Here is a 17,098-nt window from a genome sequence, read left to right as displayed (position 1 = left end):
AGATCACGTGGGGTCCTTGGAATATTTTTCAACCTCCATAACATAAACACGGCTCCACCACCATGGTGCACACGTTCCAACAAAAACAAAAATAATAATAGTCTCTCACTCTCAAGTCTTAAGCTTTTGAAACACACTTGGAATTGGAATGCTGCAAAGAAAACTCCATCAAACTGTAATAATACTTGTTTTTAAGTATGGAACCTGATTTCCCCTTCTCACTAATAATGGCATCTTTTCTAACAAACCGCTTTAAGCAAACCAATACACGCTAAAAAAGTTTCCCCTTTTTTTATTCACCTTTTCAGAATCTTCACTTATCCCTACCCTACGTGAGTATTTATAAATAAATAACTATGAACATATAAATATTTTTTAAGGTAATTATAAAGTCCCAAAGTGTGAGAAACTCTGAATCGAATTCAAATCGGACCAAAAACAATGTGGGTTAAGGGTGGTGTTGTCCTGCTTGCAGTAGCTTCCTTTGTTCTTCTTCTTGAGCCAGCAGCTTCTCTTAATCGTAGCAGTTTTCCGCAAGATTTCATTTTTGGAACAGCTTCTTCTGCTTACCAGGTTTTACTTCTTCTTCTTGATTTTTGTTTTTCTTCTCATTTTTTATTTTTTTAAAACATTATTTTATGTGTAAACTGTTGTTGGATCTTATTAGACATTTTGTTATGTGTTTGTGTATGAACTTTGAAGTATGAAGGTGCAGCATATGAAGGTGGCAGAGGCCCTAGTATATGGGATACTTTCACTCATAACCACCCAGGTATGTATGTATGTATGTATGTATGTATGTATGTATGTATGTCTCTCTGTGTGTGTGTGTGTGTGTGTGTGTGTGGGTAACATTAATAATGGAGCATGGATCCTTCTAGCAACCAAAAAATTCTTCTGTTTCTACTGTAATCATTTATGAAGATTAATGTTGTGAGGGTGGAATTAAGGGTCATTTTGGTTAATAGCTTATTTAAGTTTAGAGGTAAATATTAAATCGGGAATCGAAAATTTGACAAAATGGTACTGACTTTTGTTATTGACAAAATAGACCCTAAAAGATTTTAAAATTTGACAAAATCACCCAATTGTGAAAGGACGCCGGAGCTCTCAGGAATCATCGGAGCTCTCTTCTGATGGCCACATCAGCATTTTCTGTTCACTGTGACGTCATCCTTTCATGGTTGGGTGATTTTGTCAAATTTTAAAATCTTTCAGGGGTTATTTTGTCAATAACAAAAGTTAAGTACCATTTTGTCAGCGTTAGAATCTTTCGTGTACTGATTTGGTATTTACATCTTAAGTTTATATTAGAACTTTTTGAAAATTTATTATTATTATTATTTTATTTTAGACTTTAATTAGATGCACGTTGATAGGTTAAAGAGGGAACCAAAAACTTAAAAAGTATAGTTATTAACTTAATGAAAACAATATTTACAATGCATAATATCAATGGGAATCACTATGCTGCTTGATGCTCCATGATGATCTAATGGTGTAGATCTCATATAAGTTGGTGGTGTAAAGTTATATTAAGATCTATCATTGCATTGGATTATCTTAGTGCATGATGTATCTAGTGTATCTCGGTTCATTAATTAGCTGGACCATATTAAAACTTGAATTTAGTGATTATTATCAGCAGTATGAGCCTCATGGGAATGGATCATCATCATCTGAAAAATTTCACCACTAGTTAAAAGAGTCAAGTAGATTTTCTAATGAGGATTTATTCCCAAACCTCATATTGTTGCTGCACAAAAGTCATATGTAGCTGCTTCCATTCTTTTGCATTTTGAAACAATTTACCTCTGCAGAATTTTAACTGAACAAACTTAAAACATTGAGATGTTTTCTTGATTCTACAGATAGAATAGCAGACCACAGCAATGGGGATGTTGCTGTCGATTCCTACCACCGCTACAAGGTGTTATTACATTCTCTTAATGTGAATTTTGTATTTGTAGGCTTGATCTCATTTCGATTAATGTAATTGTTGACTCATAAAATAAATGAATTTTCTTCAGGGAGATGTGGCCATGATGAAGGATATTGGATTCAATGCCTACAGGTTTTCCATCTCGTGGTCAAGAATATTACCAAGTGAGAAAACTCTCATCATCTGATCATCCTTCAGTTATCCTGAGATTAATTGTTGCATAAATAGCTATTTATTGTTTTGAGTATGTTCTGTGTTGCTAATTTGATTTATTAGTTAGCATAGTTTTTTCAAGACCATTATAAACATTAGCTTTTTTTATATTGAATTGGACATTTACTGGTGTGTTCATGATTCAATGGTGCTCAAACAAATTTTAAGGTGGAAACTTGAAGGGAGGAATTAACCGAGAAGGTGTCAACTATTACAACAATCTCATAAATGAACTTGTAGCAAATGGTTAGTGAAGTCGACTCTCTCCCTCTCTCTCTCTCTCATGATACCTTAGATCACAAGGAACTAAAATATTTCTACACCATAACTTACAGGACAGCAGCCCTTTATTACTCTATTTCACTCTGATCTCCCTCAAGGTCTTGAAAATGAGTATGGTGGTTTCTTGAGTCCCAAAATTGTGTAAGCATTAGTAAAATATAAAGCTTTCTTTCATGGATTAAACCCTCCTTTCTTTTCACTCCTAACCAATGGAAAACCGATGCTTATTTTTTCTGAACAGGGAAGATTTTGCTTTTTATGCAGAAGTATGCTTTAGAGAATTTGGTGACAGGGTGAAGCACTGGATTACTTTAAACGAGCCAGTGTTATACAGCACCGGTGGTTATGGAAATGGTGGATCCCCGCCCACAAGATGCTCCAAGTGGATGTCAGCAAGCTGTGCCACCGGTGATTCAAGTATTGAGCCCTACATTGTTACACACCACCTGATACTTGCTCACGCTGCTGCTGTAAAAGTCTATAGAGAGAAGTTCAAGGTATTTGCCATTTTTATTATCTTTAATTAATCAAACAGCATATAGAATTGATAGAATTTAGTCGAAATTCATGCAATATGTGGTTGGTTCTGAAGTTATTGAGACCGAGTGATTTTCTAATAGGCTACTCAGAAGGGTCAGATTGGGGTAACACTAAATTCTGCATGGCTTGTGCCATTATCTCAATCTAAAGAAGATGTAGAAGCAGCAAATCGGGGTCTTGCTTTTATGTATGATTGGTAAGTGCTTTTCCCCTATTTTCTAATAAAAAATTCTCTTCTTGTCTCCAATTCTCTTAATTTTATCAACAGATTATTTGTACTATTTCTTGGAGATAACTTTTGTATCCATGTTTCATTCACAAGACTGAGTTGTGAAACGGATTAGGCTACTCTGAAGTGCAACATCTAAAGATTTGGTGAAAATAATCAAGAGTTTCATAATTATTTGGATAGTTATACATGTGTTAAATCTTAATAAATCTGAAATTGTTGATTTTCTCATCAATGGTTCAGATGCTTCTCTTTAGGTGTCAAACCTTTAGTGGTTATTGGTTTCACTCGGTGGACGTAAAACACACTTCGTTTTTTTTTTTTCAAGGTTCATGGAACCACTACATTCTGGTACATATCCAGCTGTAATGGTTAACAGAGTCGGGAACCGATTGCCCAAGTTTTCTGGAGCACAATCCTTAATGGTTAAAGGATCCTTCGATTTCATCGGGTTAAACTATTACACCTCAACTTATGCAACCAATACTCCTTGCCAAAATGGAAGGCCAAGTGTCTTTACAGATTCATGTGTTAGATTTACAAGTAAGTCGTTTCAAATGAACCTTTCGTATGCTTTCTATTTTAACTTGAATTTAATTTGCCTTCCACATTTACTAACGCATGATCCATTTTCTCACACTTGCCTTCAGCTCTAAGAAATGGGCTTCTAATTGGTCCAAAGGTAAATCCGAGATAACTTTTTACTCACTTTAGTTGCTTATGAAGTATGATGTTGAAAAATTATGGGAAGTATAACTATTAGAGAATAATTTCCATGCAATGATAATGTAAAGCAATTTCATGTTGTTAACGAATAGAAATTCAAGAAGATAAGGAATCATGGTCGTAGCATGATGTCTCACTTTCTTGAATTTCTATTGGTTGACAGAGTCGAATTGCTTTATGTTAAGGGCTAATGCTCCAAGGAAGATAACTGCTTTTCAGGAGACGAAATTCATTCGCATTATATCTTATAATGGAGTTGAGAAGTGAATAATTTTGCAGGCTGCTTCAGATTGGCTGTACATCTATCCACCAGGAATTCAAGGTCTTTTAGAGTACACTAAGGAGAAATTCAACAATCCAATCATTTATATAACAGAGAATGGTAAGTTTTTATCTATAATGAGTACCTATAACCACCTTTGCATAAAAAAATTGTATCTTTGTCATGCTCAAGTTATTCTATCATTTTCAGGAGTTGATGAGGTTAATGATGGTAAAATGTCACTTGATGACAAATGGAGAATAGATTATTTCAGTCACCACCTTCTGTATCTTCAAAGGGCCATAAGGTAAGTTTAATATTACTACCAGACACTTATTAAGGTTATTATAATAGAAAGATTTATAGTACTTACTACAATAAATATATGAGAAAAAAACCTTATAAACTTAAGGTTTCTACATTGGAGGCTACTGTTAAAATCTGCATTGACATTCTCAAATTGAAATAAAAAAAAGTATTGGGACAATTTAGCAATTTTTGAGAATAATATGACCAAAGTGCCTATCAACCAAAGTTGAAGGGATGTTAAGTTAGGAAAGTGGAGAATCACATCTTAAAAAACTAGTAGCCGTCATAGTTATCAGAATCGGACCGGATCGGTTGGTTCGACCAAAAAAATGGTGAACCGGTGGTTTGATTGGTTCGGTTAGTGAATTATACCAAACTTGCAATTGAACCAGTCAATGGGTGGTCAAACCCGTTGAAAACCGGCTGGTTTGTGCTTCAAACCACACTTGATATTTGATTGTTATTAATATATTTTTGAAAATATGTATTTTAACTTTTAGTTTTAATTTTATTTTTATAATTTTATAATTTTTATTTAATTATGACCAAGTCAACCGGGTGAATCAATAATCTACTGATTGAACCAATAATCCAATGACTCGATCGTATGACCGGTTCAATTACCGGTTCGGTTCTGATAACTATGGTAGCCATTAAGGGAAAAGAACTACTCTCTTTACATAGAACAATAAACATCCCATATTATTCAACATGGAACTTTGGACAGTGCATAATATCGATGTAGTGTTTAGAATTTCATACAATACTAATTTATCATTATATTTACAAAACGATCATGCAAATTTTCAAGTCTCTCTCTCAAATCAATGTAAGCAAGCTAAAATGTTTTTGATTTGGCAGGAATGGTGTGAGGGTAAAAGGTTACTTTGCATGGTCTTTGTTGGACAATTTTGAATGGACTGCTGGCTACTCTCTTCGTTTTGGACTTGTCTATGTTGATTACAAGAATGGCCTCAGAAGATATCGTAAAAGATCAGCTTTGTGGTTCAAAATATTTCTCCACCATTAAAATGGTAGAAAATCTATGTCTTCAAATTTAAATTGAGAATTTGTTCCCTAACTCTAAGGTTAAGGCTTTGATGATTTCTGATGTTTAGCCTAAGAGTGAGGCATCATATTGGAACTTACTTTCCTTAATTTGTAGCAATAGGTTACCTAATCTATTATGTTTCTTGCGTCTGCAACTAAATTACAATTCACAAGCAACTCAAGCTAAAAAATGATTAATTAATATTAAGATACCATTCTTAACAAGATTGGGATTAGAAGTTTAGAACCAAATACTAGATTATGATAATTTTATACTTTAGATGAAAGTTGTAATTAGAATTTAAACATACAACATAACTACCCAGTTTTGTTTGGCTTGGCGGGTTAGTGCTGTGGATCTGGATAGAAATGGCATATTTGTAGTTTCAATGTTAACAAAGAATTGACATTTTGTAACTATCTTTTGTTATTTTCTCACTTAATTGCATAATGTGTCAAATTCGCAAATAATTAATAGAATAAATGGATAAAATTAAACATCAAATAATTTCGGGTGGGTAATACCAAAAAAAGGAGTTTGGGGTGAGTAAAAATATATATCAAAATTTATAGATATCAAAATATATTTGAATTTTTTTATGGATAAAAAATTAAAAAAACATCCCAAATTATTTTTGATATGTATTTTGATATTTACAAATCTTTAGTATATATTTTATCTATTCCAAATTCTTTCATAAGTATTTTTGTTAATTTATTCTAATTAATATTGTTTCTTTCCCCTTTTCTTTAAGTCAGGATTTTAACTTAAAAATTCTATTGGAAGGAGTTGCAAACCACTACACTCGGTCAATTTTCTGACTGCACTTATCTTAAACTTTGTAGTTGGTAGTTTGGTACTGTAGGAAGTTGCCACCTAATGAAAGATTCAACTCAAGTAAACGAAGATGATATGACACATAATTGAGTATGATTAGTAGTGTTAGATTTAGTAATGTAATAAGATTATATTGAATGAATTTTATTTTGTCCTCCTTCGACATAAAAGAAAGAAAATGCTAGGTCCATTTAGTTGATGTTTATCACCATTCTATCCCTTCGACATGAACCACATCAACCAATTACGGTATCCTCCTAATTACATACTCACACCCATATTTGCCTCTGAAAAAAAAATGTATATCCATCGTAATAAAGAAATGCCAATCCAAGTTCTAAGACAAGGACAGTCATATCGCCAATGGATCCCCACTTGGGACAGATAAAATATTTAAAAATTTATATGATATCCATGATTTATATTAAAAGTAGGAGAATAAATTTATAGTCATTTTAAATAAGTAAATTATTTTTTTTAATGTCTATTCAACAGATGGATAAGTCAATAAAAATAAAAGACATAAAAAAAATAAAAATAAAAAATTTTAATTGTTAAACTCTTAATATTTTGTTCTCAATACAAAATGATAATTTATTCAACTTGAAATAAGGGTTTCTTTTAAAATTTTACTTGGACCAAAATAAATAATCATTTAAAAATTTAATTTATATTACAAAACAGAAGTATTAGTCTGTATAGTTTTATATAACTAATTTAATTTATTTAGAGAGAGAAAGAGAGAGTAATATTTATTCAGTTTACTTTTTTAATTTATATCTCCAGAATGCAATTATGACTAAACATTTTATATGAATGGGAGAGAATCATATTTCAAAATATGTGTCAATAAAATAAATTAATTTTTAAATAACATTTTTATTTTAATTATGATAGTTGAATAAATATTAAGTATACAAGTTTATTTAATAATCTTATGTATATACAAAAATTAATTTTAATTCGAATAAAATATATCAAAATATAAAATAATATATATATATATATATAATTAATTTATAACTATTTTTTAATATACATATATTATTTTTTGTTTACTTATTCAAAGACTATTAAAACATAAAAATATTATATATACTATAATTAATTTGATAATTGATTTTAATATTAGATTGATTAAAATATTATTATATTACTACTGGTTGATTGGTCCATGCCATTGCCAGCTGGGATTTACCAAGAATCCAATAATAGAAGCGGCATTATTAGCTGTAGCTGGGAATGTGTGTACTGCTGCTGCACAAATTAGGGTTACCGTTGTCAATACGTTTAGAATTTCGGCTTGCCATATCATAATTTTCCTTTAAAAAATGTTAGTTGTATTATTTTTATGTATGTTTTTATATTTTTAATATTAAAAGTAATTGGAAAAATGTTAATGGTGATAAAAAATTGTTTTTATATGGTAGAAGAACATATAGAAAAGAAGTTTCTCTTCTCTCATATGCTCCTGTTGCAAAATTCAATTGCTTTAACACGTTCACCATTATATCCTTGAATGAGCCAAAAAAATATGTTTTGTAATTGGGATTTGGGAATCAATTCTGCTAGGGAACATGAGGGGTTTAGTCAACTCTTGCCAATTTTTTAATGGATTGGAGTTCGAAATTCATCTTAATAAAAATAAGTTAATATATATGAATATTTCTTCTGTTAAGTATCATAATGTTTCTTTTTCATACTAAATAGATGTTCTTTTATATATTTTTTGAATTTTTTTGTATTGCAAATATGAATGTCTCTATTTCTTTAAGAATTTCATAATTTTTTTTAAATTTTATAGATATTTAATTATTTTTACTAAAATATAACTGGATATTTCTTTTGTTAAGTATTAGGATATTTTTTTTCATAGAGTAAACTACCATTTGTACCCACGAAAGTTGAAAACGCTGACATATCTACCCATAAAAAAAGAAATTACCATTTGTACCCATAAAAAATTATTTTTACAGGCAAAATTATCCAAACCCTAAAAAATTATCTAAAATCCCTAAATTACCCTTCTCTCGTCTCCTTCCTCCCTCCTCTCTCTCTCAATGTTCTCAGCTACCCAATCACAGCATCAACCACAAACTACCGTCTCACCCTCCTCATCATCGTTCACCCTTCTCCACTGGCAACGTCGAGGACCTCCGCCAGCCCAGGAGCACCGCGCCAGCTTCTCCTCGCCACCATCACCATCGGCCTCAAACCAGAGCGTACCGCGTCAGAGACCCTCCTCTTCACGCTACCTTACAGCCGCTATAGCCAACCCTCTTCACCTCTTTCTGCGTCGTAGAACCACCACCGCCGCTGCCCTTCCAGTTGAACCGAAATCTGTGTCAATGTCAGTGACCACCCCTCCTTCTCTCCTTCCCTGTCTCGCTCTTGCCGACTAGAGGACCTTCGCACCCACCCCGCCCCTGCTTCGCCGCCGCTAGCAACCCTAGAGCCGCAGTGCCCCCTTCTCCTCTTTTCACCGTCGACAACCCTCACCTACCGGGGCTACCTTCTCCTCATCACCGAACCAGTGCCCCTGATGGGTCACCACGCCAGCCGCCATCACTGCGGTCCCCTTTGCGAACCAAAATCGCGGTGAGCTCTCTCTCTCTCTCTCTCTCTCTCTCTCTCTCTCTCTCTCTCTCTCTCTCTCTCTCTCTCTCTCTCTCTCTCTCTCTCTCTCTCTCTCTCTCTCTCTCTCTCCATTTTTCTTTTTTCCCAGAAAAAGTGAATCCAAATACACGAGGCTTCTGTGTTTGATTGTTCAGATTTGATCCTCTCTCCTCACTTTCTTCTCACCTTGGATTTGTGTTCTTTATTGCCCTATTTCTATTAGCTTTCTCCATGACACCCTTTTCAATGTTTTGTTCCCTCAAACAGCTTCAAATTCAGCTGAAACCAAGATCCAATTTTGACTCTCACCCATCGTCATCCATTTCAAATTCCTCTCTGGGTTGATTTTGATTCCTCCAAAGATGAAGGTTATGGTGATGAAGGAGTGGCAATGTGGTGGTTTGTGGCAGAGAAATGGAGGTTAGATCGGAGAGTGTTCATGTGATGCGAAGAGAGAGATGGGGGATGATGGTAGCAGTGGTAATGATAAGGGTATTTTGGGGTTTTTAGATAATTTTTTAGGATTTGGATAATTTTGCCTGTAAAAACAATTTTTTATGAGTATAAATGGTAATTTCTTTTTTTTTATGGGTAGATATATCAGCGTTTTCAACTTTCGTGGGTACAAATGGTAATTTACTCTTTTTTCATATTAAATGAATATTTTTTTTTATATTTCTGTAATTGCCACCACTCCTTTTGGCTAAGATCAAGTGTGTAGTTTGCAGTCTCAAGAATCGCGAAGGAACTTGAAAACAAAGCCAAAGAGGCATTCTTGGATGACGATTTTGCCCTCGCCACCGATTACTACTCTCCGCCGATTTTTCCCGTACTCTGGTCTCTGGCTCTCTTTATTCTCGTATTACTCTCTCTTCTTTACATTTTAAGGTGCTTGTTTTTCTTTAAGATGATAAAGGCCGAGTTCTTGCACCATGTAAGGGTTAATTATCTCTTCGTACCATGGATCTTGTGGCTCTTGCTTCTTGAATCGTCACCCTTCATGGCACCCAAAACAGTCTCTTACCTGGTGCTGTGGTGGTTGTTCGCGGTCCCTGTGGTGATGCTTGACGTGAAGATCTACGGGCAGTGGTTCACGAAAGGAAAGAGGTTATTGTCGACGGTGGCGAATCTGACAAGCCAGATGTGTGTGATAGAAGAGGAGTGGGTCGCGATGGGGAGGCGGAGATGGTCTGACGGTGAGAGAGAGGGTCTGTGTGTGTGATTGTTAAAGGTGGGTAGGTTAATGTGAGAGAGAAGATAAATGTTTTTATAGGTTTTAATTAGGTTTACTTAATCAGTTTTAAATTTTTTAAATTTTGAATTTAAAAAATTTAAAATTAATTATTAATATAATTATAAGTAATTAAGTTGTTCCATTCTTGGCTGATTAGGAGTTGGTTCCTATACTTTTCCTTTGGGAATCTATAATACTACCCTATCTATCTAATTCTTCATATGTGATACATCAATAAATGTGTTTTTTTCCCTCTGAAATTAGGAGTGAAATTGAACCCAAGATTTTTAGACGAGAAAAAAAAATTATGCCATTTAAATTATAATTTATTAGTCATTAATAAATATATTTTATTAAAAATAGAATTAATTTAAATATGTCTTTAAGATATAGGTCAAGAAAACCAAAACAAAAAATTATTATTAATATTTTAAAGTATATTGAAATATAAAATTTAAATTTTTAATAAAAGTTTTTCCATTTTATTAAAGGGCACATATTAATCAAAGCTAAATAACACCATAAATAAAAATATTTAATAGAAATTATAAAATTTTAAGTTTTCAAAGAATTAACAGCATTAAAAGAGTCAAAATTTTCTGTTTTAAATCTTTCAACCGATGTTTTCAGGGCAGTAATATTTAAGTCTTTAGCTAAATCATTAATTTTAATAGTAAGAAAATAAATATTTTCATTTGTAAAATTTGAATAATAATACCATTTTAAAGAATATATATATATATATATATATATATATATATATATATATATATATATATATATATATATATAGGACAAATACAAAAGAATATATTCAAATAAATGGTATTATTATTCAAATTTTACAAATGAAAATATATATATATATATATAACATTTAATATCTTCTTCATTTGGAAATTAAAAGTCATAGATAAATACATCAGTAATGGAAAAACAATTAGTATTTGATTATATGGCATCAATATTTCAAGAGACGGTCATGAATGGTAATAATTTATACTTAGCATAAGGATATATCTTTTTTAGTTTTTTACTAAGAGTCTTGCTAAAAGAAACATTTATAGTTGGAAGAAGATTATTTTTTATATTATTATTAATATATTAAAAACTCAAAAACATTACCATTTCAGCATTTCTATCTCCCTAAAAAATATTTTTACAACCCTTATGTTACCAAGTTTGTTAGGAATTAACTAATATATTAAATATTAAAAATATCAAAGTTAAAATTTTCAATGTTTTTAATAAATGTCTTTAGAAAAGCATCTTAAAACATTTATAAAATTATAAAATTTTTTGCCCGAAAAATATCAGTCTCCTAGCATCTCTAATCATTAACCACAAATGATTTATTCCCTAAATACGCATGGTTTGAAATTGTGCTCAAAATACGCACATCTATTTCATCTCTGCCGACCACGAAATGGATTCTACCTCCATTTCACAAGAAGCACCCACGAAATGGACCTGCTACATGTCAGAAAACAACTCAAGCCCACCTTCCACAAAATGGAACATATCACAGGGGGCATCCACGAAATGGCCAAGCCGTCCCTGGCACAAACGAATTGGTGGACATTAGCTGAGCCAACAACGAAATACTTTTATATACTATGTTCTTATAATAAGCGAGTTTAATTATTTTTAGAAGGCACTTCAATATATAGAAGAGAAAAAAAATATTTGCTAGTATTTTAGCCATTTATCAGTTAAAGCAGTAATAAAAAGTCATCTTAATTTTAATTATATTTTTTAAGTAATATCAAAATTTCTGTAATTATAGTCATCTTAATTTGTAGTGTTTGTTACTATAAAATAATAGAGTAATTTATGTAAATAAAATGTTTGGATTCTAATTTTATGCAAATACAACTTTTGAAATATGAAGATGCAAATTCATTTTTTTATATGACAAATGTTGTTGACTTTTTTTTTATAGTGCTCTAATTTTTCAAGTATTTTATTAATTTTTATGATATTTTTATTATTTTTTGTTAATATAACTTCTTTTTTTATCTTTTACTACATTATATTTATGTTGTGTATGAAATTTTTTATTTGATTTTATTCATATGAATTTTATTTATTTTTTATTGTATTTTTTTCATATGATATATGTTATTAGTTTTATGAAATATTTCTTATTTTTTATCTGTATAATTTTTTTTATTTCTTTGATGTACTCTATAAAAAAGACAAAATAAATAAAAAATTAATCATAAGTAACAATATAGCCATAAATAATGAAAATTTATAGTTTAAAATAATACTAAATTAAAGAATACTGACAGTGTTAGAAAAATTATAGAATATTTTATTTTTATTTAAAATTATAAAATTGATAGTACTCTCTTTCATATTTTTATTTTTTATTATATTTATTTTACTATGATAAATATTTTTATATATTATCTAAACATATAAATTTAATTGGATATTCGTGGAAAAAATTTTACACTTTCATGCATCAAAATTAAATTTTTAAATATATATATATATATATATATATATATATATATATATATATATATATATATATATTCCATTGTTCTTCCAAGTTTGATGTCTACTATCTGTTTGTTTTGATTCATATTCAGTTCTAATATCTCACTCCTCCATTTTGTGGATGCCCCCTGTGATATGTTTCATTTCGTGGAAGGCGGGCTTGAGTTGCTCTCTGACACACAGCAGGCCCATTTCGTGGGCGCTTCTTGTGAAATGGAGTAAGAATTCATTTTGTGGTCGCTACAGGTGAAATTGGTATGCGTATTTTGAGCAGAATTTCAAACCATGCACATTTAGGGAATAAATCATTTTTCCATGCGTATTTAAATAAAAAAACCCAATTTCAATATCAGTCACCCCTCCTAAAAACAAACTGATTTAGGAGGTAGGAAGCCTACAGTAGAGACACGGAAAATGCAAGATGTAATAAATAAATAAACAACACGTTAAAGAAATCCCACTTACAAAACGAGTAACCAAAAGTCAATTAATCATCATGCTCCATATATTATATATCGGTTTTATTAAGTATCCAATTACTTTTATAAATAATATGAATAATAAATTTTAAAATTAATTTAATAAAATAAAAAATATTTTATTTTAAATTATTTTCTAAACTTTAATATTAGACTATATATTTAGTGAATTGAATATTCAATTATTATTAACTATACATAAATAAATTAAATCAAAAAAAATAATTATCTAATTAAAAATAATAAACATAATTATCTATATATCTATTAAATTAAATATATGACATATTTATTATTTACATTGTTTAATATTCTCTTGTTAAACCTCTACTTTTCCATTATATATTAATCACACACACACAAAAAAAAGCATGAGTTTCCAAAGTCCCACCAAACCGAGAGTTTGAGCTGTCCCTATTTGATTATAAACGCGTTCAAGTCCACATATATTAATCACACACTCAAAAGCTTAAAAGACTCTCCCTCCCGCCGCCCTTTATTTTTCTACAAACACAACTCAATTGGTCTCTTTGGAATAAAACAGAACCATTCAACAAGAAGAAAACAAGAAGAAGCAAGTTTCTTTCAACAATGGCCAAGTCCAAGAACAAAGCCAAGAAGTTATCCTACATCTCCGTTCCATCTCAGATCATAAACTCCATTTCATCATCTTCATTGCAATCTCTCCTTGAATCCCCCAAGAAATCTTCTTCAAGACCAACCTCCATGAACAAGTTCTTCAACTTCAACTTCACCAGCCCAAGACTCTTCTTCTCCACACTCTTCTTCATTGGCTTATTCGGCATGATCAAGTTCGGATTCGACGTTGACATCCCCTTTTCCCCTTACCCATGTTCCATTTCTCTGCCACAACAACACCAACACTCCAAATTGCAATCAAAATCAAAACTTGGAGCTGTTTCAAAGGTTGATGAATCAGTTCATAATGCTGAGAAAGAAGGGGTCTTTAATGCTGCTACTAATTCTTTGTCTCAGTCACATACTATGGTTTCTAATGTGCAGTTACAAGCAAGAGGGTCTAATGTTGATGGTGAAGAGGTTGTTGAGAAGAGTGAGTTTTGGAAGCAACCAAATGGGTTAGGGTACAAGCCATGCTTGGAATTCAGTAGGGATTATAGAATGGCAAGTGAAGGTGTTGTGAAGGAGAGAAGGAAGTATCTAATGGTTGTGGTTTCTGGTGGGATGAATCAGCAGAGGAACCAGATTGTTGATGCTGTTGTCATTGCTAGAATCCTTGGTGCTTCTTTGGTTGTTCCTATTTTGCAGGTCAATGTCATTTGGGGTGATGAAAGGTAAAACAATCATTTTTCATAATTCATTAGTTCTGTTTACTCTTTGGTACCAGTTTTCTACAATTTGAATGAGTATTAAAAATGGTACTATGCATAGAAATAACAAGGTGTTAGATCTTTATATGAGTTCACTGGTTAGATTGAATATTGATAGCTAGCTTCATCTATTTAATCTGGTCTGAGTATTGAGCTTAATTTTGACTTTATTCGATTCGATTTGATTTACTTCTTATTTGCCAATGTTAGAAGAGAGTTTTCTTTAACTAATGGTGTTTCCTTGTTTGTGTGTTTATTTTGGTTGCAGTGAATTTGCTGATATATTTGACTTGGAGCACTTCAAGAGAGTTCTGGCCAATGATGTGCATGTGGTTTCGGCCTTGCCATCGACACACCTGATGACAAAGCCAGTGGAGGGGAGCCCTCCCCTTCATGTCACTCCTAGTTGGATTCGCGCACGCTATCTCAAAAGGGTAAGAGTTGCAACTTGCAATGTTCTTCACATATACTTTTCTTTGAACAAAGTTAATCAATGTGTCCAATGTGAATAAATGCAACATGTTATGTGTTGATGGTTATCTTGACATGGATTGAATGATTGTTGTCTTGTGCAGCTCAACAGAGAAGGCGTGTTACTTCTTCGTGGCTTGGATTCAAGGCTGTCAAAGGATCTTCCTTCTGATCTTCAGAAGCTTCGATGCAAGGTATTGCAAAGTCTATTTGTTCATTGGAAAACAAAACAAATTGCAGATTCTAAATGTTCCTTCCACCTTTCCTTTCAGGTTGCTTTTAATGCATTAAGATTCGCAAAGCCAGTCCAGGAACTCGGTAACAAGATTGCAGAGAGAATGAAGAGCAAGGGACCGTACCTTGCGCTTCATCTTCGGATGGAGAAGGATGTTTGGGTGAGGACTGGTTGTCTACCTGGTCTGAGTCCTAAGTATGATGAGATTGTAAATAATGAGCGGATTCAACGGCCGAAGCTCTTGACAGCAAGATCAAATATGACTTACCATGAAAGGAAGCTAGCTGGCCTATGCCCTTTGAATGCTGTAGAGGTTACCAGGTAGATACATTACAAATTTACACAATCTGTATGCTCTTCTAAGAATCACCATAACATCATTTTCTAATTCTTTCTTCTTTCTATAGGTTGCTTAAAGCTCTAGGTGCTCCGAAAAATACTAGAATTTATTGGGCTGGAGGAGAACCATTGGGTGGAAAAGAAGCCTTGTATCCATTAATCAATGAGTTTCAACATTTTTACAGCAAGGCAGATCTTGCCTTGCCGGGCGAACTAGAACCTTTCAAGAACAAAGCTTCTCTAATGGCTGCAATAGATTACATCGTCTGCGAGAAGAGCGACGTTTTCATGCCGTCTCATGGAGGAAACATGGGCCATGCAATTCAGGTATAATAACAAGTCGAAACATAGTTTGTGTCACTTTGCAAATTCTAGGTTCTAAACTTTGTTGTTAAATGTTTTCAGGGTCACAGAGCCTATGCAGGGCACAAGAAATATATAACTCCAAACAAGAGACAAATGCTACCTTATTTTCTGAATTCTTCCCTTCCGGAAGCCGAGTTCAACAAGATTGTCAAGGGATTGCATCAGGACTCGTTAGGGCAGCCGGAACTCAGGACTAGCAAGGCCGGCCGGGATGTCACCAAGTATCCTGTCCCGGAGTGCATGTGCAATGGATCCCGGTCGCGCTCTCGTTCCTAAGTTCCATTTTTGATGAAGAAATATACTGATTAGTATCCGAGACAATGTAGATTTCTGTTAGAGTGATAGGAGCAGACTAAGGTAAAATTGTAAAATAGTAGTATACATGACAACAGATTCATTCTTTGATTCTTCATACAGAGTTTGTATAGGATATATACACGGGACTCTTTGTTCTTTCTGATTCTTTTGTAATACTACAATTTTAAAGTCTTGTACACATAATTGATTTTGTATTATTTCTAGTTACTTGATCATCAAGTTATCTTTATGTTGCTACAAATTAATTCAGCAGATGCAAATTAGAAAAGTGGGATTCTACATGCAAATTAAAATAATCGGTCTACCAGACTACCACTTATATAATCATGAACACATCTACCAAACATTTTGTGATACATTGACTTGTGATAATTAACATGACACGTTATCATTTAATGGACAAAATGATTAGTTTAACTTATGATTATATCTTTTTTTAGAGACTAATATGATTAACAATTTTTTTTATAAACTAATTTGAAAAATGAAATATATCTTAAAAACATATTTGAGTATTAATTCTATAAATTTGACAAATGCCATAACTATATTTTTAACTATATTCATCTTTATTACAAGTTGAAAGCTAACACTTTTATTTTTTTCCATAAAGAGTAAAAACTAAGTTTAAAACATCAGTTATTTTTATATGAAATTACTAGTTAAAAATCGATCTGACATGTTTGACTAAATTATTATCCAATGACTCTCAACTATCAATCTCACATAAAAGACAATTGCATATAAATTTTTTATCAAAAAATAATTTTTTTTCTTTTAAATTATTGTGAA

At 32.2% G+C, this 17,098-nt stretch overlaps 2 protein-coding genes across 2 annotated transcripts; both read left to right on the top strand.

Moving 5' to 3' along the window:
• The first annotated feature begins 73 nt into the window (after positions 1-73).
• LOC112771239 (beta-glucosidase 24) lies at positions 74-5,713 on the top strand. The gene is made up of 13 exons (XM_025815918.3): positions 74-573; positions 703-772; positions 1,872-1,930; positions 2,031-2,106; positions 2,324-2,401; positions 2,491-2,578; positions 2,679-2,934; positions 3,058-3,173; positions 3,535-3,749; positions 3,857-3,888; positions 4,212-4,314; positions 4,405-4,501; positions 5,365-5,713. Exons 1-13 carry the CDS (start codon positions 442-444, stop codon positions 5,531-5,533), a joined length of 1,491 nt encoding a protein of 496 aa, XP_025671703.1. The 5' UTR covers positions 74-441; the 3' UTR covers positions 5,534-5,713.
• A 7,931-nt stretch (positions 5,714-13,644) lies between these two features.
• On the top strand, positions 13,645-16,521 carry LOC112771825 (O-fucosyltransferase 20). Its single transcript, XM_025816646.3, has 6 exons — positions 13,645-14,541; positions 14,846-15,011; positions 15,153-15,242; positions 15,321-15,604; positions 15,691-15,949; positions 16,028-16,521. The coding sequence occupies exons 1-6, from the start codon at positions 13,820-13,822 to the stop codon at positions 16,262-16,264; spliced, it is 1,758 nt and encodes a 585-aa protein (XP_025672431.1). The 5' UTR covers positions 13,645-13,819; the 3' UTR covers positions 16,265-16,521.
• The last annotated feature ends 577 nt before the right edge of the window (positions 16,522-17,098 follow it).

This window comes from Arachis hypogaea, chromosome 18 (assembly GCF_003086295.3).
Source record: "Arachis hypogaea cultivar Tifrunner chromosome 18, arahy.Tifrunner.gnm2.J5K5, whole genome shotgun sequence".
Lineage (NCBI taxonomy): Eukaryota > Viridiplantae > Streptophyta > Magnoliopsida > Fabales > Fabaceae > Arachis > Arachis hypogaea.
This window is presented reverse-complemented; position numbering and strand designations above follow the sequence as displayed.